Genomic DNA, 24282 nt, shown 5'->3' on the forward strand with positions numbered 1-24282 from the left:
ATTGAAGCACCTAATTTTAAGACACCTAGAAAATCTAGGAACATTGGAATCCACAAAGTTAGGTGGCCAGGCTTCTTGTACAACGAATGGGGAGAGGTGCTTACGAATGCAATCCACAAAAGCCACCACCCTAGGCAGAGAGCCACCTAAGCTAGCCAGTGGGAGGTGCTAAGGAGTGGTGTGTGCACTAACCCATGCCTCTCTCAGAAATAAGTGCCTAGGTCCAGGCTGCAGGGAGATACCTGTCTCTGCTAAGCAAACCATGAAAGGACACCTGCTATCTGAAGCCAGGTGGCTCCAGCACCCAAAGCATTTTTTGCAGAAACAAATTAATCACCTGTCTCACTCCACATAAACAGGAGAATGCGGTGGTGGTGCCAGTGTCCACCTTAGAACTTTTAGCCCAGTTGTTGGAGCACTCACCTGGGATGTGGGAGACCCAGGTTCAATTCCCCCCAAAGGATTTGGACAGAGACCACCCACCTCTCAGGAGTGTGCTCTAACCACTGAGCTGTGGGACAGTCTGATGTGGCGCTCCCTCGCTTTCTCCCGTTGAACCTGTTCCACCGTGGATCATTGATGAGTGACTGGAGCAGGGGGGACCGCAGCTGGGGTCTTCCATTTCCCGGGTGGGGGCCCTGACCAGTGGGCAGTCGTTCTGACACTCACAGGAAGAGTAATTTTAAAGTTTTGTTTCTTGGACACCAATAGCTGGTCACAAACACAGGCCGCACCCCTTCACTCAGGAAATGCTTAAAGGCAGGAAATTAGGGCATCTTTATTTGATGAAGCAAGTGCCATTAATAAGTGACACAGCTTAAAGGACATTTTAGGGCAGGCTTGAGTAGATTGGGATGCTCAGCTCAGGGTATTTCAACAGTGCCTTCGTTCGAATGATCTGACTTTTACAAACAAGTTAAGCCTCATCCTTATTACAGGCATTTCCTCATCTTAAACACGGGAAACCTAAAACCCAAAGAGGTTGTTTTAGGTCACAAAACAAATCAATCCCAGAGCTGAAAATAGAACCCGGATCCCGTGCCCCCAATCCTGTGCTTTATCCATAGGCCATACTACTGCTCATTCAGGAATAACTCCTTCATGTCTGCAGTCAAGGTTTTGTAAGAGCAGATCCCAACCATCGCCACCAAGAGACTGTGTGCTTAACAGTCCAAAACACAATGTGCAGGTGGACTGATTTGGAGGTTATGTCCTGAAGAACAGAAAAAGCCGCATTTAAAATAGCGAAGAAGCAGACACACTAGGTAGAATACAAGGTTAAAAAAAAAAAAGCTTGTACATCAGGACACAAAGTTCATACAGAGATTGCTGGAAAGTAAATAGACAAAAATATCATAAGCAAAAACAACCCAGCAAGATCAAGGTGTTTGTTTTTTAAGGGATCAGCTGAAAAAATGCAGCGATACAAGATATTCACAGCACTGATCAACTACTGGCCTACACCCATAAAAATACATGGGGAAAAGACGTCCAAGTATCTCACCATCCAGCAAGCTAAAAGGCTCTTGAGGCTGGTATCCATTTTAAACCTTTGTATGATTCCTGTGGCACTTTTACTGTGATCCAGGGTGCCACCTCCCCAACTCACACACACACACACACACACACACACACACACACACACACACACACACACACACACACACACACACACACACACACACACACACACACACACACACACACACACACACACACACACACACACACACACACACACACACACACACACACGGCATTAGTTATTTCGCAGAACACTGGAGTAAGCTGTTATGTACAAGTCAATGTGAGACAGAAGAGTTTTACTGTTCTTTGTATCCAACTCTTCCCAGTCTTTTAGATTCTTACACATGGATTCTTTTCAACGCACTGATACAGCTCACGCAATATTTCAAGATGAGTTCAAATGCTCGGCCCTTAAAAAATGTTTACTAGATTTAATGAGACTTAAACAGAGCTACAAGTGCCATAACCATGCCACTTTAACAATTAGTGGACAGATTTGGTGTTCAGTGGAAGTGAAAACACAGAGGACTCTGGCTAGAACCAAGCATGAAGAAGACAGCTTCCCCCAGCTTTACACGCCCCTCACTACTGACCTGTAACTCTCCTAATATATCAGTCCTGGACCTTTCAAGCAAAGACGGCCAACAATACCGGATAGCATGGCAGTTTGAGGAAGTGTCCACTTGGAGACCTTCAAGCCAAATGTAAACTGGGGTTCATACACAGGTCTCCAGCTCTGGATGGCTAGTTCCATAAAGTTCTCTCTCCCGGTTCTCATGGGATTAATGTATGTGTTTTGTCTAGGGGGAGGAATAAGAATTTCAAATTCTTTTCTTGGTACTTTTCTCTGCATTCTGGTATGCAAAGGATTTCCCCTAAAACAAGTCCTTAATGAGTCAGAAGAGAACAGAGAAGCTGCTGCCTGTCCGGAGTCCCCAAATTACTTTGGATTGGGGAAACTGGAGGTGTATGAGCTGAGTAGATATTCTGCCACGAAGCACCAGAAAAGAAAAATATCCCAGCCCACAGTTCTTTTCCAAAGCTCGCTGCTCACAGCAGATGTCACATGATGCGCTCCATACTACAGCACTAGAACAAGGAAACCAGAAAAGGAAACCAGCTCCGCAGCGGTGGGTTTCAAGAGAGTGCAATTAATTGAAAGCTACAAAAAAAAGCAGGATTCCAGACCAGCAAACAGAACTTGTGCAATCAAAACACACAGATGTGAATCTTTCAAAGGATTTATACGTAAAAAACAAAACAAAATAAGCGTCAGTCACAATGAATGTGAAAAAAACATTCAAGGGGGCTTTGTTTCCAGTTTGCTAGGAATGCTGCCGTCTCCTCTCTACTCCCAGCCTCCAGCTGAAAACACAATCGCTGGCATGGTGACAACTTGACCTAGGTCCTTAAATCAGACTAGCTCTGCCAGATCCAGTACTCTGAACTTATCCAGGTTGTAGAAACAAGCCTTCACCACTCGTCCACCAAAGTATCTTCCATTCAGATCCACCACAGCTGGAATCCAAGCCAAAAACAGGTCATTAAACACCGAGTAAGGTAAGCAATTCTCAAGCTAAACATGATTCTGCTTAATAAACAAAAAAACAAAAAACTATTTTTAAAAATCAACTTTTGAAAATTAGCAGGGAATTATGTGCAATCTCTGACCTTTAATTGCTGATTCCACCCTCTCAAACTCTAAAAATATTCTCACTGCTTCATCATCAGGGGCACCAGGAATCTGACAAAAGAGACAGTTGATCAGAATGGTCAAAATACAGCTATGAACTGTTGGGCTTTATAGGAAAATCAGGTAGGATTAAAAACACACAACCACCAAGTGTGGTCCCATCGAGTTGCATGTGATGCTCAGTATAACCAAGGCTGAGTCCCACTTCTCTGTATGGAAAGGCTGTTCATTGGAGCAGGTCTATAGCCATACACCGCTAGATGCCAAACTTTACAATAACATGATGTACAAGGCGTGGCTATCGCAGAAAGAACCAGACAGTCCCCTCTCAGAGTTTTTACCTCCTTCCTGATCTGAAAAGTTAAGCATTTATAGATGTGGTGGAGAAAGAGGTAAATTAATTCATACCTCAAAGATGACACATTTCCCAACCTTGCCGTATTTTTCACATTCTTCCTTGGTTTCACCTTCTAGATCTTCATCAACCTCTCCAGCCCCTACCATGTTCTGCAAGTCAAAGGAGGAAAACTAATTCAACAGATGGATGCTAAACAAAGGGTGCATCCTGCCACCAGGGGGAGCATTACAGTGAAACTATGAATGAGTTAAGTGTCAGTTCAGCAAATCATAGGCCTCCCATTCTAGCATCATATAGTGCCAGTCAACTCCCTGGCACTAATACACTACCCTTAAGTTACTGTTTCCTTTGTATGGCCTAAAGTCATATTAACTGTTTAATACAGCACAGATCAGCTGTGTTATCACAAGTTATTGATCAAAACGTTGTACTTTCAATGTATTCTGAAACAGCAAAAACCCAAAACTTCTTAATAATCACAGGTATTATGGCAACTGTCAGGTGTTTTCCAACAACACAGCAGGACAAGAATGTGACCACAATCCACCATGTGCGGGGAAAAGAAGTTTGCATCCCATGGAGCTTTTATAACAGGAGAAAGGGGTTTGAGCACTAAAATTGAAACACACAGTATATATTACAAGATGTGAAGTTAAATGTCCTCCTGACTCACCCTTAGTAAGACCACTTTTGTTGGGCACTTTAGTATCTCTGTTAATGGATTCGAATCGGATTTCTTGGATGCATCGACTATAAAAAGAGAGTAAGTCATGGTACATGTTAAAAAATTTAAAACATGTTCATTGGGGGGCCTACAGTGAACTGTTCCAATAGCTGCATTCAGTTACAAACCACTAAATGTAGTCTCTGAGTAACAGCCTTCCACTGAACCAAGTCACTTCATGGCTACTTGTAATTACTAAAACAATTGGCTCCATTTTAACAGGCTGTTCAGATCACTATGACAGCACAAATACCAAGCTGAAATACAGGCAATATATTTGCCAATAATCCTCAGTCAATTTTAACAGATACCAGATCTTCTAAGGTTCACCAGACTTCAGATCAGGGGACTCTGCTCAGAAAGCATGATTTCAACCATGACTATAAAGCAGAGGTGGGCAAACTACTGCTCGCAGACCACATCCAGCCCGTGGGTCCGTCCTGTCCAACCCTTGGGCTCCCAGCCGGGGAGGCTAGCCCCCAGCCCCTCCCCTGCAGCCTCAGCTCGCCGTGCTGCCAGCGCTCTGGGCAGCGGGGCTGCAAGCTCCTGCTGAGCAACGCGGCAGCATGGCCGGCTCCGGCTGGGCAGTGTGGCTGCCAGTCCTGCTGCTCTGAGTGGCATGGTAAGGGGGCAGGGAGTGGAGGGGTTGGATAAGGGGCAGGGTGTCCCAGGAGGCAGTTGGGGACAGGGGGTGATTGGATGGGGTGGGGGAGCAGTCAGGGGATGGGGAACAGTGGGGGTTGGATAGGTGTGGAAGTCTCAGGGGGCCTGTCAGAGGGCGGGGGTGTGAATAGCGGTTGGGGCAGTCAGGGGACAGGGAGGGTGGGATAGCGAGTGGGGGCCTGGGGGCGGTATGGGGTCCCTGGAGGGGGTGATCAGGGGACAAGGAATGGGGTTTGAATAGGGGGTGGAGTCCCGGAGGGGCAGTTAGATGGGGGGGAGGTCCCGGGAGGGGACGGGCAGGGGACAGGGAGCGGAAGGGGTTGGATAGGGGGTGGAGTTTCGGGGGGCAGTTAGGGGCAGGGGGTCCCAGAAGGGGGCAGTCAGGGGACAAGGAGCAGGGGGGGTTGGATGGGTCAGGGGTTCTGAGGGGGACAGGAAATGGGAGAGGGCGGATAGGGGGCGGGGAGCCAGGCTGTTTGGGGAGGCACAGCCTTCCCTACCCAGCCCTCCATACAGTTTCGGAACCCCGATGTGGCCCTCAGGCCAAAAAGTTTGCCCACCCCTGCTATAAAGTGTTACCAGGAAACAACGGAAGGAGAAGAAAATCAGAACAAAAAGCAGCATTTACAAATCTGCAGTAGCTTTTGCACATTACATTTACCTCTTAATCTCCCAGTGGTGATAACCCAGAAGAGGGCTGTTTTTAAGGGCTATGTGAGGGTGTTACTGTAGCGAGGAGGAGGATTTTTACATGGCTTGTGTCCCAGCTCACTCCACCCCTGGCACCCCTCCTCCATGCTTGGGCTGTGCTCTTGACCTGAGCTTTGGGCTGGAAAGCAACAGCGGAAAAGAGGGCTGCATCAAAGGTGCCTGCTGAGAAGGAAACCTGCTTTTGCAGAGAGCACATATTAACAGGGAGATGAGATGGGGGAAGGGGAGGTGCCTGACTACACCCAGGGAAGGCACAGGATGGAGCTGGAGAGCGTGGTGGGGAAGAGGATGAAGAGCTGAAAATTTAAAGCAGTAGGGCCCAGTGCAATTGTTAACACTTAAATTCTTCAACGTCCACCAAGAAAACTGTCACCAGCCATCACGTTCCACAACTAGTCGACACTGTGTACAAAGATACAGGGTAAACAAAACAAGAAAAGCCACCACTGAGCCGGATCCCGAACTCAACTCCTGTTCCCTTCTCAGAAACCGCCAAGCTGAACAGCTTCCCACTTCCAGCAGAATGGAACCAAGTTACCTTTATCTGCAGCATCACCAACAATGATCTTGCCACCTCTCTTGCTTGTTTTCTCTACTGACAGTGCTGTGCTTAGCCCTTGTTCGTGCTTCCCCAGCCCTTGGCCTTCTCTGAAGCCATACTTCTGCATGATTTTATGAGCTACGGTGCCTCTGTTGAGAGAAAAAGGACTGGTTGTCAACCACTCATTTCATTTCTTAAGCAGCACTGTCAACACATTTCATCTTAGTGCTCAAGGAACTCAGCACAGGCCCTCGCGATAAGCAAGTTCCAGAAACCTCCCTGCAATACCAACTGTTGTGTGCAGATGGTATCTACAGCTGCTCTGCCAAGGAGCTTACAACCCATGTCTTAGTTTAGTGGTGCCATAATATTTAAGAGAACATAGAAAATAGTCTAACTCCTAAAATCTTATTACATGCAGATCGACTATAAGAGCTTATATAGGAGCTTATAACACCTACACATTTACAGCACTTTACAAAGCTGACTAACTATTATCATCCCCGTATTACAGACAGAGACACAGACACTTCAGTCACTGAATAAAGCTGCCTGCATTTGTTAGGTACAGCATGATTTTCATTAGCAACGAACATCAGTGTCACAGATTCCACAGGACCATAAGAACTGCCAGAATGGATCAGACTCAAGGTCCAGCTACTCCAGTATCTTGTCTCTGACAGTGCCCAGTATGAGACACTTCAGAGTAAAACATAAGAACTCTGCAGTAGCAGATGTGGGGCAATCTGTCCCCCATATTAGGTCACAGATAGGCTTAGGTCCTGAAGCTCCATATCCCTTTCACAAAACTATTATCATTATGACAACTCAGGATATTCTCAATACCCATTAATGTCCAACCTCTTTCTGAATCTTGTTTTGTCTTAATGACATCCTGTGGCAATGAGTTCCACTGTTTAATTACACGTTGTATGAAAACGTATTTTCTTGTGTTTGGTCTTGATTTTTCCACCTTTTAATTTTCCATGAAAGAAATTGTGAGTCAACAGTTCACTACACAACCAAACAAGTTGTGTTATGTCTTTAAAACATTTCATTTGCAGATCATGAATGGATGGGTCAAGATGTGACAGGCCTTACAAGACTACAGAAGTTTATTCTACACCACAGTATAAAGATCCCACTCTCTGAAAAGATTTTTTTTTTTACTTGATAGGAATGAAAGATTATAAAGAGAAATAAAAGATCAGTGACCATTTAGCTATTTCTCAAATACACAATACAGTCAAATACAAATATAGTACACTAAAAGTACTGGATAGCTCTGGATCACTGATTCAAGGTAAGGTCTCCAGACAATCCTAACCAGATAAAATAACTAGGTCTGACTCAATAGATTGGGATAGTATGAAAAAGCCTTATTAGAAAAACTGCATGAGAAACAAAGTATATACATATAGAAAAAGTGTTTGTTTTTGCTGACTAACACTCTGAAACCTATAAAATACTCGTACACTTTCTTGGCTGTGAGTCTTGTGAGTGCCAGTACTGTAATTATCCTGCAATTACATAAAATTAACATGCGTAGAGTTTAATATAACCATAGTTATCACAAATAAATGTTTTCATCCCTCACCTTTCAATTGAGGTCTCCAAGCATTTTATAAACATTAATTAAACCTCGCTATTTCCCCTAGGTGGAATTATGAGCATTTTTACAGGAGAGTTAACGGAGGCACAGAGTGGATAAGGGAGTGGCACCAATAGCTGCCACTAACTTCAAACAGAGTTGAGATGCTCAATGCCTCTGAAAACAAATCAGTGATTTGCTCAAGGTTATACATCACATGCCTCTGACAAAAGCAGGAAAAAGTACCCGGGGTCTTGAACTAGCCACACGTACTTACAAACTGGCCACACCAGCTTGGCAAGGGCAAACCATAAACCTTTATATGGGAGGGGGCTCCAGAACTCACTAAACTCATTGGCCCAATTCACACAAAACCATTGTGCACTCCACTTCCTGCCGGGTGGGCATGTATGCATTCAGATTCAGTTGTTACAGTGAAGAATATACATGGAAGGACTGTGTGGTGTTCTCCATACCAACACAACATTTTTAACTTTCATCCTTTCCTCCTGCAAGGCACTTCTCATGAAATGTTAACTTGTCAATGATATTTACCCCATGTTAGCAAGGAAAGAATTACTAGGCCCGGTTGGGGACCGTGGTCTTTCTGGCTCATCATATACCGGGGGAGGAATAGCTGCTTTGGCAGATGGTGCACGAGGTCTTGACTCCTCTTCAAATGGAAAAGATGGTACAGCTGGAAGAAACACGAGACATTTACTGGTTGGTCAAAATATATTTGAAGAACCTCCCACCATTTTCAAATCTCATCTAAGAGCATCATGGGCCTCTCTCTCATTTACACTGAGGCCTCTTAACAGGCAAATTATATTTACGCTACCTTTAAGGTCCTTTATACTGCCAGAGTAAGACAACGCGGTCTTAGTGTAAATGAGAATCAGGCCCTTTGTCTTCCTTGCTCATACAATTTACTATGTCTCCTTTCCACTATGAATTCTCTCTGTAACCAGGTTTAACCTCTGATATATTTATATGGCATCTTACACTGATTTTTTGTTTCTACAGGTAATAAGGGCTCCATCATCTCTATTTAGCTGCCCTTTGTTAGTTTGTTTCAATTCTCCGCTGCATCTTGAGGCCATTTGTCTCCTCAACCGTAAATTCTCTGGAAAGAGGGAACCCAAACTTAAATGTTCTTTAATCACAAACTGAATTATGGAAAGACTGGGGTATGCACAATTTGGTAACAAGAGGCTTAAAAGGAGTGCTCTGTACTCTTATGCACAGGAAGAATGACTCCAGCTTTAAAACTGTGTGTTGAAAGGCTCCTTTTCTGTTGATAGCTTTGGAATAACAGATTCCCAAGTGAGATGAGCAGATCAGTCTTACAAGTCAAGTCAAACTGTGGCGGTGCTAAGGAAAGTGGCAGACAAGTGTGAATTTGACAGTTTGCATATTTAATACTACGATTTTATTTCAGAGTGATTACTTCTGTTAATTACTAACTGTACCCAAACAAGTTTGGGGAAATCAGAGAAGCTGTGACAGAAGAGACTTCACTCAGGTAATCCAGTCCATCTGCTGTCCAAATGCAAGACCGTTTCCTGTAGTAATTTTTTTTTTTTTTTTTTTAGGGTTTGTCCAGTCTAGATACAAGTGTCTCAGAAAATAAGGCTTACATTGATTCCCTTATGAGATCATTTCACACTTTAAGAGCTCATACCCTTAGGTTATTTTTTCTGAGTTCCAGCCTATATTTAACTTTCCTGGACTGCATCCAATTGCTCTTAACTATACTCCTCTAAACAATTCTTTTGTCTTTGATGTTTATAACCTTAAAATATTTGCTGACAGTTATGTCTCCACTTAGTCTTAGGGCTTGTCTACACGACCGCGTGGGGTCGACCTAAGATACACAACTTCAGCTACTTGAATAGCGTAGCTGAAGTTGATGTACTTAGATCTACTTAGTGTCTTCACTGCAGTAAGTTGACAGCTGATGCTCTCCCGTTGACTCCACCTGCGCTTCTTGTTCTGGTAGAGTACTGGAGTCAACAGGTGCGCGCTCAGCAGTCGATTTATCACGTCTATACTAGATGTGATAAATCGACCCCTGCTGGATCAATCACTGAGGCCCTCAGTTTAGTCAACTTTTATATCTCAATCCCCCCCACCACCTTATTCTGACAAATCATTTCAGGACTCCCAAGCGAAAGAGTTCTTTATGTATAAAATACTCACAAATAAACACATTTATACTTGTACATGCATAATGAGATGTTAATGCTTTTAAATTAAAAGTTAAAACTACAAAACAAATGTCAAAAAAGTTTGAGAGTGCTTTTTATTTCATTTAAATTATACGTTTTTCTTTTTAAAAATAAACCCGTCTGAAATGAAATCTGAATTTAATACAAAATATGTTAAGACCTAAACTTATCAGAATCTCTTACAACATTTAAATAAAAAATGAATATGCTGAATCGATACGCTTCTATAAAAAATTCTGAGTTAGAAGCTGCTGCCAATAACAAGAAAAATGTTTTCCCCTTGATTTTAACCTGTAAGGTCAAGCTTTATAAATATGGCACAAAAGGTAATGGACACCTCTACCCCTATATAATGCGGTCCGATATAATGTGAATTTGGATATAACGCAGTAAAGCAGCGCTCCGAGGGACGGGGCTGCTTTACCTCGTTATATCCAAGTTTGTGTTACCGCAAGTGGTTCCTCTGCGCCCGCCCGTTACTTGCTGCGGCCCTCCCCGGGGCCCCCCCACCCCAGCTCACCTCCGCTCTGCCTCCTCCCACGAGCGTGCTGCAGCTCCGCTTCTCCTCCCTCCCAGCCTTGCTGCGCCAATCAGCTGTTTGGCGCAGCAAGCCTGGGAGGGAGGAAAAGAGGAGCTGAGGTGCACTCATGGGAGGAGGCGGAGTGGAGGTGAGCTGGGGGGGGGGGGGTCGCAGCAAGTAAGGGGGGGCACAGAGGAACCACTCCCCGCCCCAGCTCACCTCCGCTCCGCCTCCTCCCACGAGCACGCCGCTTAGCTCCACTTCTCCTCCCTCCCAGGCTTGCCATGCCAAACAGCTGATTGGCGCAGCAAGCCTGAGACGGAGGGGGGAGAAGCGGAGCTGCAGTGGCGCGCTCAGGGAGGAGGAGGCAGAGCGGAGGTGAGCTGGGGTGCGGAGCGGTTCCTCTCCCTACCCCAATATAACACGGTCTCACCTATAACACGGTGAGATTTTTTGGCTCCTGAGGACCGTATTATATCAGGGTAGAGGTGTACCATATTTAGGACTTGTATTGTTTAATAAAAGTAAAATGTATATGCTATTTTGTGTGTTTAATTAAATTCTAGTTACCATCCTAATGCAGCTTGAAGTAAATCATGAGCAAAGATTAATTATCTAATTAATTATTAGATTATCTAGTAAACAAGAAATGTATCATTCACTATTTTCTAACACAATAAAAATACACAATAAGAATCAGAAAATATTAAGCTATATAATTGCTTAAATAAAGGTATATACTGTATATATTCGTTCATTAGCAGGCATGGACCCCCTCGGCTTCGTGTGGCCCCCGTTCACCGTTCACAGCCATCCACAGGGAGCTGAAGGGCTCCATGCCTGCAGACGCTCCAGGTAAACAAAACGACAATGTATTAGATATTCAATTCAGTGATTCCACAGAGTTTAAAATCATCAAATTTTGGTGTAGACCCATTTATAAGCCGACCCCCGCTCTTTGATGCGTCACTTTTTTACCAAAAATATTTGGCTTATGAACGAGTATATCCGGTAGTTATAAAGCACCTTCCCAGGTAGTAAAAATTAATGCAAAGGCTCTATTTAATTGTAAAGCAACATGCTTTAATGGTTATATCAGCCAATAAAAATCCACCTTTCTTTAGAAAATAATTGAAATAAAAATGGAAAAGTTGATTTAAATTGATGATTTAAACTGAGGTCTAGTGATTTAAATTGCCTTGATTTAAATGTCCTGATACACACATTACAATCTTTTCTTTAAAACTCATCTCACTGAGAAACTGAGAACCACCCAGCCCTCGCCTCCCAAGGGATAAACTCCCATCCCTACACACAGACCCTTGAAACAGGACATGTACAAGAGTATCCAGGGGTGTGGGAAGGGTGGAGAAATCCAATATGGAGCGAAACAGCTCTGCAGCTGCATGGCTGGTCTACTGCTGCACTTCCGCCTTTATCTAGCATGTGAGTGGCTGACACAATCCATGCCATCATGGATCAGCCACTTATACCACTCCTCACAGAAGAAACCCCTGTGAACTGCAGCTCTGAAGCATGCAGGTGGTGCAAATCCCCTGCTCAAGTTCCTAGCATCCTGTCCCCCTACCCTCTGCAGCAGTTCCACTGCAGCCAGGGACCGCCATGCCTGCGCAGGATCTGTCCCTCACTGAGCAGAAAGTTGAAGTAGGGACTTTTTTGCCAGGCTTAGAGACTGTAAAGGTCAAACCACTGATTTTGGTATACATACGTTCTTTGTCCTTCTCAACAAGAGACGTCGGTGGTGCAATGGCAGCACCTCCCATGCCTGTGAATGAAATTATAAATCACATGATTGGAATGTAAGACATTCATGCAGATGAAGTGTTTTGTCATTTAGATAACAAAACTCTTCCGGACACATTAATGCAAGGCGCCCACCAAAGCGCAAACATACATCCCCAGGACTCCTACGAGAAATCATGGTGCTCGCTGAAGGCCTTTGCAGCCACATTTTTATATATCTTGCTGCCAATAACAAGCATTGAAGATGCGGGGAGGGATAGCTCAGTGGTTTGAGCATTGGCCTGCTAAACCTAGGGTTGTGAGCTCAATCCTTGAGGGGGCCATTTAGGGATCTGGGGCAAAAATTGGTCCTGCCAGTGAAGGCAGGGGGCTGGACTTGATGACCTTTCAAGGTCCCTTCCAGCTCTAGGAGATTGGTATATCTCCAATTATTATTATAAGATGTGGAAAAAGCATCTGACTCTGGAAATCTTAGTGATGATAGTTAATAAACTGTTGCAAACTTAAGATTTCTAATATATTGAAGGGTACCATATCGTACCAAGCTGATGTGCTACAGGGATGTGAACAATACAAATTATGCAATACAATGACCTTAAAATCAATACCGGTGATTTTGGAAGACTGTAGCAGTAAAGACCGCATTAAAATGGAGCTTCAACTCAAAGATTGTTTGCTCATCAAGCCAACTAAAAATTATATTGTACTAAAGAACAATTACATTAACACAAGAGTGAGAAACAGAGGGCCTTTTCCAGTCAGGGAAGTGTGAATGGCAAAGTAGTTCTGAACATACATTACAGAACACACACATTTTATTAAACATAACCCTGTTTCAAAAATGAAGGTCTAAAGAAGTGGGTCTGTATTACTAACAGTGAATCCGCTACTGAAATTTAGAGCAGATTTTTAGTTTCTCTGAACTGAGCGAGAGATCCATCCACAGAGAGCCACATTTTATTATTTGGCTCCAAGGGCTTTCAAATAAGGAGAGGTGCAGTGATTGCACACATTAAGAGCAGTCAAAGCTCAATCTTTTAAAATCAAACCACAAGAATGAGCTCATGCATCTCTGTTCACTGGAGCCTACATCATTCAGAAATCTCTAATGCATGTATCTAAAAACTAATGTTAAAAGGGAATTTCACAGGCAGAAAAGGGGTCTCTTTTACCCCTAAAAAAGAATGTGGTTTTATACTCTACAACGGCTACTCCATAATAGAGTGACATATGTATCATAGGAGGCCAATGAACACTAGATTCTTGAGTTGAGAAGGGAGGAATAGTTTACAGCAAAACAGAAAGAACCTGACTGCAAAGTATTTGAGTTAGACAATTCTCCTCTTACTTCTTTTCCTCCTCTCTCTCTCATAATCTTCATCTTCATCAGAATCTGGATCTGGTCTTCTTGAAAACCCACTGGCTTCATGACGGTCTTTACGTCTCCTAATAATGAGAATAGGAATTATGGGAAGAAACTATCAAGTGAAAAAAGAACTAACGTTTCAGAGAAATGCTTGCAGAGTGAATCACATTACCAGCTCCTAATCTGCATTTCATACGATCCTTTATAGAACAAATCATTTTTTAAACACTAGATGGGGTCCAATCCTCCAACAGAGATTCATACTTATTTTCACACTGAAATCAAGTCACTGGGAATGCACAGAAATGAAGATCCGCACAGGTGGATCTGTTTGCAGACCAAACCCCAAATTTAGATGGTTGCAATGGAAGACATGCAGGATGTAATTACTAGGAAGGTAACAGAAGACCCTAGCTGATTGTCTTGCTTTGAACAGTATGCCTATAGCATTACTGGTTTTCTGCTACAAAGATTAAGAACATCACCATGGTTCAATCAGCCAAAACATTCACCATATATAAATCTCAAATTGGTGAAAACGTATTAGTAAAATAAAAATATTTGTTTTGATCTTAGGGTCATGTTTTAAGTCATGTAATATCTGCATGTACTTTAATACAATCTTAAATGGAGATCATGACAGCCCTGACTGTGTTCTTTTAAGAAAGAAAAAAGCAGGTACTTGTAAGACATTTACAAATATTACACAACAGTCTCAAACACAAAGGGAAAAAAAGTCCCATCCCCAGCACTAGCCATGAAATTTGTGCTAACAGAGGTTAGTTAAGAAGAGGTCCCACAGTTAGGTATCAAGGCACCTGACAAACAATATTCTCAAGAGACTCACTATGTTAAAAAGCAAATATTCCCAAATATATTTTCTAGAGACTGCACCATACAAATATTTGTGTTGCCGCAACAATGCACAGTAGAGATTTGGTTACTGAAACACATTAAATACATTATAGAGTAATCTCGTGTTCAAATCTCATGACATAAAATCAATTTTTGAAGATGGTTTGTTTCCTGAGGTTGTAGAGCAGTGGTGGCAACCTGCAGCCCGCCAGCTGCATGCGGCCCACCAGTGGATTACAGTGTTTACATTGACCATCAGCAGGCACGGCCGCCCGCAGTTCCCAGTGGCCACGGTTCGCCATTCCTGGCCAATGGGAGCTGCGGGAAGCGGCGGCCAGCACGTGCCCCGCAGCTCCCATTGGCCGGGAATGGCAAACTGCAGCCACTGGGAGCTGCAGGCAGCTGTGCCTGCGGGCAGTCAATGTAAACACTGTCTCATGGCCCGCCAGCGGATGACCCTGGCAGGCGCGTGGGCACGCATGCTGCAGGTTGCCCACCACTGTTGTAGAGCCATCAACATTCATTGTGTGGTTTTCTTCCTCTCTTTTGTTGGGTTTACAGAAAAATAAAAAGCAGCCCTGGCAATCAGTGGTGAGGCTGTAAGTAAGGGTATATCTAACTCTGCAGCTGGAGGTGTCATTTCCAGTTTGGGTAGATGAACATGTGCTGGCTTTGAGCAAGACAGTATCTAAAAATAGCAGTATAGCCATGGCAGCACAGGCCGAGGCAGTCAGCCACCCTGAGTACAAACCTGCCCAGGACCCTCAGTACTTACTCCGGTAGCTAACCTGTCCAGCCACACCTGCTCTTAGCATGCTAGCTCGCTCAAAGCTAGAGTGTGCACATCTAACCAAGCTGTAAACCACCCCTCCAGCCCGAGTGTAGCGTTACCTTACGGTTAATTCAGGTTTCCCGGGCCCGTCTCTGCCAATTAAGGAATAGCATGAAAGGGCCTCGGAGAGTCCCAGGTAGTCCTCTTTCACTGGAAGGGTGGTGATCACAACTAAAAGAAGAGGAAGCAGTCTACTTGACCAGGTGGAGGGAATTAGCAGAAGAAGGACCTAGGTTATCTCTCTTGTAACTTCACTGACTACAGAGGACACACATCATGGAGGAATTTGGCCCATTAATCCTACTAATAAAGCTGGACATGTTTTCAATATTGTATTGAAATAGCAGGGGAAACATCTGCCAGCTATCCAAGAAGATTAATCAGCTACTAATTTAAAATACACTATCATACAGGAACCAAAGAGCTGTAGAGTAAATGCTTATTTTAATGACACCAATGCTTTTATCTGGATTGAGGACTATTTTCTCTCATGCTTTGAGCAGCCATGAATAACAATATGCAATTAACTTCTTTTAACTGAATACTGAACAAAAATGTGTTCCATCGCAGAAACCCAAACTAAAGTCTTACTTTTCTCTTTCTTCAATCTCTTTTTGCCTCTCCAGCTCACGCTGTCTTTGTCGTTCCTCCCTCTGGCGTTTTACTACTTTCTCATAGTCATTAGGAAACATCGGATCATATTCATCAGCCAAAGGAATCAGCACATCTCCTGCAGAAAAACCACTAGGTACGGGATCCTTACACAGAAAAAGCATAAATATCAATGTGATCAGCACCTGAGAGCAGGAAATGGTACTCAGCTGGAATAAGCCGGCTGTTTTTACCACTACCAACAAAAAAGTTTAATATTTTTAGACTGCTTAGATAGAAGGTGAAATCCTAATCCTATTGAAGTCAATGGGAGTTTTGCCATTGACTTCAACGGGGCCGAGATTTTACCCTATGTCGCTTTCCTCTCAAATTTTTGTGTGCCGAAAACAACTGTACCACCTCTCCCTTCCAAACACAAAGAGATGTCAAACAAGCAGAGCTAAGGTCACATTAATACCCAATAAGTTCTCTATCCGAAACTGTATCCTGCTTGCACAGGGCTGGGAGGGATGCTTGGATGCAGGCTCACAGGTTTCTTTCACCATCTGTCTGCTACTATATTATGGACTGACATCCTCAACCCTTCTTATTCCATCTGGAAGGAATATCTGCTTTGCAGCAGGTAACTTTCAAAAAAGCTTCATTAAGAAAGTTTGTCTTGACCCATTACCAAGCACTTAATAGTTTTTCTTACTTAATGGTCAAACATTAGATCTCTTCTTCTAAAAGACCACTCCCAAGCATGGTAGGGTCACAATTTAATTTTTTTTTTTTAAACCTACCTACCTACCTCACAGGGTTGCTTGCAAAGTGCCCTGAGCTCCTCAGAAGAAAGGTGCTATGTAAACACATACTTTTTAGTTCAATTAAGAACACGAAGGGCTTGTCTACAAGGTGAGGTAATGCGCTCTACAGGGCTATGATTTCTAAAGCGCACTGATAAGTTGCACATTAATTGGCCTGTGTATACTCTCCTGGTGCACACTAAAGATTCCTTACTGTGGTTTAACATTATACTGTTTCAAATAGTACTACGTTAAAGCGCACCAACAGGGTTTACATGGGCCAGATGATGTGCAACATAGTGAACTTTAGAAATCACATCCCTGCAGAGCACATAACTCCTCCCACCCTCCAGTGTAGACAAGCCCTCAGTGATCTACAGATTTCAGATTACAGCACTGGGAGAAGTTTGCATACATTTGGAATTTTCATGTGTAAGAATAAGTCTGAACAGGAGAGAGGCTAAAAGCAAGGAGAACAACTTAGACCAGTAGGACAATTAAATGACTAAGTAAAATGCAGACTACTACAGAAAGCAGAGACAGAAAATGAGAATTCAGAATCAGATGTAATCTGCTGTGTTTTCAAGCTGATCTAGCCTTACCTTTAAGCCAGCAGCTACATGAGGTGGTGTGTCTACAATCTGTCTGTCATCAGAAGAGCTCCCTCGCTTCAGGTCAATCACTGGAGCAAGGACTGTCGTTTGTTTTGTCCTCTGACTCTGAAACCATCAAAATACAAAAAAAGCAGAAGACAATACGTTCATTTTTTAAAAAAGGGGTATTTACTTCATATTCCTAAACTAGACGTTTCTTGATTTCAAGAAAGCTTAAAAATGGATGAATACTGTCTCAGGCCTCAATCCTGCCTCTCTGCCCCGTGCAAAACTCACCATACCACTTGCATTTTCATTTTACCAACCTACAGTTCTTCCTCAGCATTTCTAACAGTGCTTGATGATGTGATTGTTTATTTCATGTTATTTATGCACCAGCACCATGGGTAACAATACAGCTCTATGGCTAGAGTTTATTGACTGCTGCTGTAAAGCTTATACAGGAACAAAGATCCTACATAAACCATGACTATTCTTAAAGGGCTTGATCCTACCCTGCTGAAGTCAATGGGAGTTTTGCCATTAACTTCAATGGGAGCAGGATCAGACCAGAAGTGTCTTTGGTTTTCTAAGTCAAGAACTGAAAATATACCTTTAAAATTGAGAGGATCGCCTTAGTGGAGAGTTTTGTTTGAATAAGAGCAGCAGAACAGGTTTTTTTCTTACACTAAAGTCCTGTTGCTTTTCACATTTCACCATGAGGAAAATAAAACTTTTTAAAAACAGGATTAATACATTATTTTATATATATAGCTGGATGGGTATCCAAGGGAAGACAGACTGAGATTGGTGCATCGTGTCTCAGAACCATACAGAAGGGGGTGCCTTAAAAGAACACAAGTATCAGTTGTAGCCTTATTTCAGGTTTCATTTGTACAGAGTTCATTGTAAATTAAGGACTAAATTCTGCTCTCAATTACAGCAGCATAAATCTGGAGGAATTGCATTGATTTCCACAAGGGTAACTGAAAACAGGATTTAGCCCCAAGAAAGGATTTTACTATTTAAAAGTTTAACTATAATTTTCCTTCTTCTAACTGATCTTCTTTGCACCAGAAATTATGGGGACTTTGACAGCAGCAGCCTGTGATTGAAGCACATGAAAAATACATTCATTCAGCATCAACAAAAGAAGTAGGACAATGATGATGTCATGTTGCAATATATTAAGAGAGAAGATAGCTCAGTACAAACTTGCTTCTTAGTTTTCCCCGAAGGAATTAGTTTATACCTTCTCTGCCTTCCTTTCAACCTTCTAAGTCAGTGGTCCCCAACGCGGTGCCCACGGGTGCCATGGCGCCCACTGGGGCATTTATGTGCACCCGCCTAGTGCCCAGCAGGGGAGAGAAGCCACCGCCCCGCACCTGCTGGGGACAGAGAACTCCAGGGCTGCAGGCTGCGGGAGCCGGTGTTCTGTCCCTGGCAGGCACGGGGCTGTGGCTTCTCTCCGGCTACTCCAGGGCTGCAAGCGCTGGTGTTCTCTGTCCCTGGCAGGCACGGGGCTGCGGCTTCTCTCCGGCTTCTCCAGGGCTGCAGGCACCGGTGTTCTCTGTCCCTGGCAGGCGTGGGGCCGCAGCTTAAGCCGGAGAGAAACCACGACCCTGTGCCTGCCGGGGACAGAGAACTCCGGGGCTGCAGGCTTCATTCTATGTTAAAGTAAGAATAATAAATATTTGGACCAGCAGTTCAACAATGTTTTACTTTTTTAAAATAAATAAGATGAAAACTGTTTATGATATTTATTTTGTAAAAACTCCTTAATTTTTCTTACAGGTAGATAAAAAAGAGCAAATTCACATGGTAAGGTGAAAGAGTAATTGCCGAATAATTTAATTAATACCTTTTACATGTAAAATTACCCTTTTTATCTTATGGATTCATATATTATGAATATATATGAAAATAAGCCTTGACAAATTGTTGGCGCCCGCCACACTCTTCTGAAAACATGAATGTGCTACTAGCCACAAAAAGGTTGGGGATCACTGTTCTAAGTAGACTGGAAATATTCTCAGCAGCAATTTGTGACCTGACTGGCAATACCGTGAATCACACCACAGCCTCTGGAGGCTTTTAAAATGATAAGCAAGAAATGATGCAAGTTGGCCAACGGCAACAGTTACCAAATACCAAGAAGCACAAAATATTGAACATCTCCAATTTCCCATCACAGGCTGAAGCAGTCTTGCCTATTCACTTATTTTTAAAATACTTAAGTGCCTAATTTAATGTCTTCAGGGTTAAAGCTGGGCTCCATGTCAACACTTAACTCCATTATTTATTTAAGAAATGAGAGCAGCTCCCAAAGCCATGCTGTGCATATATTGATTATGCTATACTTTACATGAAGGGTCTCAGAGAACTTATACTTCTTTGTTCTTGCTTCTACTGTGTACTCCTGGGAGAATTCTGTGTCACTGCATGCGTGCAGAATTAATGGCCCCGCAGATTTCTTTGCTTCCCCACAGAAAAATGACTTCTGATGGGGAAGCAAAAGGAAGCCACAAGAGCAGTCATGCACTCGCTCCCCAGCAGTGCAGGCAGGTCAGTCTGGGCACCCATAGCAGCAGGTAGCGATGTAAATCACCATGAGGGGAGGGGTGGACAGTTGTACGTGAAAGAGAGAGAGACAGACACTGTCCCTCTCACTCACTATTGTGGCACTCTCGGCGTGGAGGGGCAGAGCTTTGGGGTGTTTTCCAAGAGGCAGGTGCGGGGCAGGCTCTGTTCCCTCAGGCAGGGCAGAACATAGCAGCCTGCCTGCTTAGTGAATTGTTCCCGTTGTTCTTAGTGAATTCCACCAGGAGTATAAAAATTTTAAGGCTCCTTTACATTGCCAGAGTGGTGTAAAGGAGTCTTATTGTAAAGGACAGTATGACCTTATAAATACTTATGGTCCTTTAGTGGTTAGAATTGGTCTAAATTTTTTGACTGAAAAAATTTCCTATCAAAATGTGCTCCATGAACTGTTTGCTACTGACCTTTTTGGAGATGGTCAGTAGCCAATATAAATTGTGAGTTTGAGTCCTCGGTCCTCACTTGCTCTTCAGTTGCCTATGGTGTAACACTGAGCATATGGCTGCATATATTTGTTGACTAATAACTAAAAGTAAAGGGACAATACTAACTACACTACTATTAGACAGAAAGGGTTTGGTGATTTCTTCCAATGCTCCCCACTCCCATTCTCCATCCATTGTATTGCAGTTTAAATAAATTACCAAAATACTGAAGCCAGCTTGATTATACTGCGGTATTTTGACAAAATACTGCGCGCAGAATTTTTAATTTTTTGGCGCAGAATTCCCCCAAGAGTATTCTATTAGTGCCACCCACTACCAACTGAAGGACAAAGCCTGACAATGCATCCAAAAGTCTGTACAGCTGGGGAAATGTACACTCCACAGAGTGCTCAGTACAAAGGAAATTCTACTGAGACCAGCATTTCAGAAGAAAAATTGAAAAACACAGCATTCCCAATGGCCAGCAAGCTTGAGCAGCAATATCTGTACCTTTGCTTGTGTGAGAGCCGCTTTCTTCACCTGCAACTGAGACTGCAGTAGTTTGAAATTTTTGGACCAACCTTCTGTTTTCGAATCGCTGGTTTCCACTCCCAGGTCATCATAAAGTGACATTTTCCCCTTCTGTTTAAAACTAAAAGAGAAAAGAAAAGTTAGGCTAAATTAATAAATTAACTAAATATTATTTTGGACACATTTGGACTCCAAGGTGTTGGGGGAGGGGATTTATTTTTTAAGAAATATCAAAGATCATCAACAGACCTAAAGTCAATTTCCTTTCCAAAACAAGGGAAAATTCTGAAGAAATAGCAAAATATTAGTCCCTAATTTTTTTTCTCAGACAGTGGTACTTGTGTCTGTCTGTCTCTCTCACTCTCTCATAAAGACCATAGGGCAATGAAACAAGATACCATTCAAAAAGCTGTGCAGTGCTTCCATAAACGTCACCCAGGCATCAAGTGATATTAGATATTTTCTAATATTATGTATGTGGTGTCAGATGCAGTGGATTCACCATCACTCAAAACTTTTAAATCAAGACTAGCTGTATTTTTAAAATGTATGCCACAGCTGAAAGCGAAGCTATGGGGTTAATGCTGAAACTACTGGGTAAGTTCCCAGGGCATTATCCAGGTAACACTAGATGATCATAATGTCTTTAAATCTATGCATATATGTATATTTTTAAATTTAACTCTTCCTACTACACCTGAGAACTTTTTTGTATCACCCTACTAAGTAAAAAGCCAATATCCTTCTACACTAATTATGTTTGCCAAAATATTACCTGATGTTTCCATAACACAAAAAGGCCCCCCAAACGCTTTTCAAATTATAGACAATAAAACTGCATAACATTAACAGCATAGGGAAAAAACACATTCTCCATGTGATGTTACACCTGAATTTGAAAAGGATTCAGACAAAAGTCACCACCGGCCTGCAGCCAATCACCCCAGCTGCTTTAAGAGATCTCAGCCTACTGTCATCAGTAACACCTTCTGGTCATGGGTCTCTCACTATTAAGGCTTTGATCCTGCAATCAGATCCACAGTGGAACCCTAATGACACAGGACCAAGGATTTTCCTGTGTGGAACCAACTGCAGGATTGAAGCCAAAGTGACATTTATGCCATGTGATGACTGATGGTAGGAGGAGGGCCCAGAGCAGTACTGTAAAGGAAAAGAAAATAGTCCCCAAAAAAGCCAGGGGAAAGTATGAATGCAGTCCCGCACTACTACAAATTATAAAGTCGAGTTTCCCCTATTTGGGGAAATCGCAGAGGTCAGCAGACCCACAGTTCAATGGATGAGCCTCACCCTGAGAAAACCACCTTCATGATCATGGTATCTCCTCTGCCAGGTAAGTATGTGAGCAAAAACTTTATTAACTTCACTGAACAATGGTCAGGACTGACCATCATCCAACATTATTCAGCATCATGTTAATTTTGATGCATTGTTCCTAGCAATCTGATCATTCAAACACATTGGGACTCTGAGCCATGATGGTATTGTTGTACAACTCACTGTAAGCATAATTAGCATAATTTATGTTTAACGCTGTGCTCTTAGAGGCAGTGCATGAACACTTTGATTATACAGTAAATCGAAGATCATGTAACAAAGTTCACTGCACATAGAAAACTGATTTAATCTCGCACTGGGATGGAAATAAGATGGTCACCTAGGGTAGAGCACACTGCATAGAAACAGATGTGAATTTTCACCGGGGCTATTGTTATTGTTTGTACTGCAGTAGCCCCCCTAGAAGCCAGTATCAGGATCACTTGGCCACATGTAAACACACAACCGGGGTGACCCCTGCCTGAGGAGTCTATAACATCTAACACCAGTAGTGAGAGAGTGACAAACCCCAGTTCTGATGGGAATAGGGTGACCAGATGTCCTGATTTTATAGGGACAGTCCTGATATTTGGGGGGATTTTTCTTATATAGGTGCCTATTACCCCCCACACTCTGTCCCGATTTTTTCATACTTGCTATCTGGTCACCTTAGATGGGAAGGGCCATGGGCACTCGCCCCTGAACAGAGCCGTCCCCCAAATCACACATCCCCCAGGCCTGCAGCCAACCACCCCCACTGCCTGGATCTGGCCACCCCCTTGGTCCCCAGAACAGCCTGGCCCTGGGAGCTGCTGGCAGAGCAGGTCTTCAAGCCTGACAGCCCCGGCCCCCTTCCAAGCCTCCTATGTAGCCCCCCAGCCGGCTGGGCCCGGTGCCCCCCATCTATAGCCCAGCCCCCCAGACCCCCTCCTGATTGACCCCCCACAACCCCCGTGCTGGACCGTCCCCATGAACCCCTAAAGTACCCCATACCCATAAGCCCCGAATTGTCCCATCCCCATGAACCTCCCACCCTACCCCGACAGCCCCCCCCTGCACGGCCCGATCTGCCCACGAACCCCCCCATCTGCCCCTCAGCAACCCCGGGATTACCCCCCGCCACGAACCTCCCACCCGACCCCCGGCAGCCCCCGAGCGGGGCCCGGCCCCCCAGGATTCCCGCCGGCCGGGGTCACCCCCACCCCCGGAAATGGGGGCTCCCGGCGCGGCCTAACGCCCGGGCCTCGATTAGCGCCGGGCCGCGGGCATCGCTCACCCCAGGCCGAGCCCCGCCAGCGAAGCGCCGCCGAGGAGGCCAGGAAACGCTGTGGCGCCCCGGGCCGCACAACTCGGCCACTGCGCAAACCCTGTACGCAGGCTGCGTAAACTCAGTCCGGCAGGACATCGGGGGAGCGAGGGAAGAGTTACGCAAACTCCGTAAGGGGAAAGCTGGCCGCTCTGCGAGAACTGCGCAGGAGAGTACTGCGCAAACTTCGTAGCTGAGGGGCGGTGTTCCACTAATGACGTAGCATGGCCATAGAGAGCGCAGCCTAAGGCACCGGCCCACTGCTGACCCCTAGGGCTGCAACCTGATATTGCATGCAGAGGGGAGACCCACAACTGTAGCAAGACGTTGGTCTAGTGCAGTGGTCGCAAACCTTTTTGTGGCCGGTAGCATAGTCATGTTTTCAGACGAGCGTGGCGGGCGCCAACAGTTTTTCAAGGCTTATTTTGTATTTGTACATTAAATAATACGAAAAACATCATATTTAATATTACATAATATATGAATTCGTAAGCTAAAAAGGGTAATTTTACATGTAAAAGGTATTAATTAAATTATTCGGCAATTACTCTTTCACCTCACAATGTGAATTTGCTCTTTTTTATCTACCTGTAAGAAAAATTAAGGAGTTTTTACAAAATAAATATCATAGTTTTCATCTTATTTATTTTAAAAAAGTAAAACATTGTTGAACTGCTGGTCCAAATATATTTATTATTCTTACTTTAACATAGAATGAAGC

General features: G+C 43.8%; 1 protein-coding gene and 1 non-coding gene across 2 annotated transcripts; both read right to left on the minus strand.

The window, feature by feature from the left end:
- Positions 1–1938: 1938 nt before the first annotated feature.
- RBM17 (RNA binding motif protein 17) lies at positions 1939–23688 on the minus strand. The gene is made up of 12 exons (XM_039520707.1): positions 23532–23688; positions 20900–21041; positions 17376–17492; positions 15968–16134; positions 13672–13769; positions 12289–12345; positions 8364–8505; positions 6215–6366; positions 4252–4328; positions 3629–3727; positions 3199–3271; positions 1939–3045 (listed from the first exon to the last, which is right to left on the minus strand). The coding sequence occupies exons 2-12, from the start codon at positions 21020–21022 to the stop codon at positions 2942–2944; spliced, it is 1209 nt and encodes a 402-aa protein (XP_039376641.1). The 5' UTR covers positions 21023–21041; positions 23532–23688; the 3' UTR covers positions 1939–2941.
- LOC120396161 lies at positions 22116–22279 on the minus strand. The gene has a single exon (XR_005593028.1). It is a non-coding gene; the product is annotated as a U1 spliceosomal RNA (small nuclear RNA).
- Positions 23689–24282: the final 594 nt, after the last annotated feature.

The sequence above is a fragment of the Mauremys reevesii genome, linkage group 1, assembly GCF_016161935.1.
Source record: "Mauremys reevesii isolate NIE-2019 linkage group 1, ASM1616193v1, whole genome shotgun sequence".
NCBI classification, from domain to species: Eukaryota; Metazoa; Chordata; order Testudines; family Geoemydidae; genus Mauremys; species Mauremys reevesii.

Excerpts from the sequence above, each read along its gene's own strand:
- RBM17 (XM_039520707.1), bottom strand. The coding sequence starts at position 21,022 with ATGTCACTTTATGATGACCTGGGAGTGGAAACCAGCGATTCGAAAACA. Across the intron at positions 12,346-13,671 it reads GAGAGAGAGGAGGAAAAGAA|GCATGGGAGGTGCTGCCATT; the intron begins GTAAGAGGAGAA and ends TTTCATTCACAG. Across the intron at positions 3,728-4,251 it reads CAAAAGTGGTCTTACTAAGG|AACATGGTAGGGGCTGGAGA; the intron begins GTGAGTCAGGAG and ends TTTGACTTGCAG.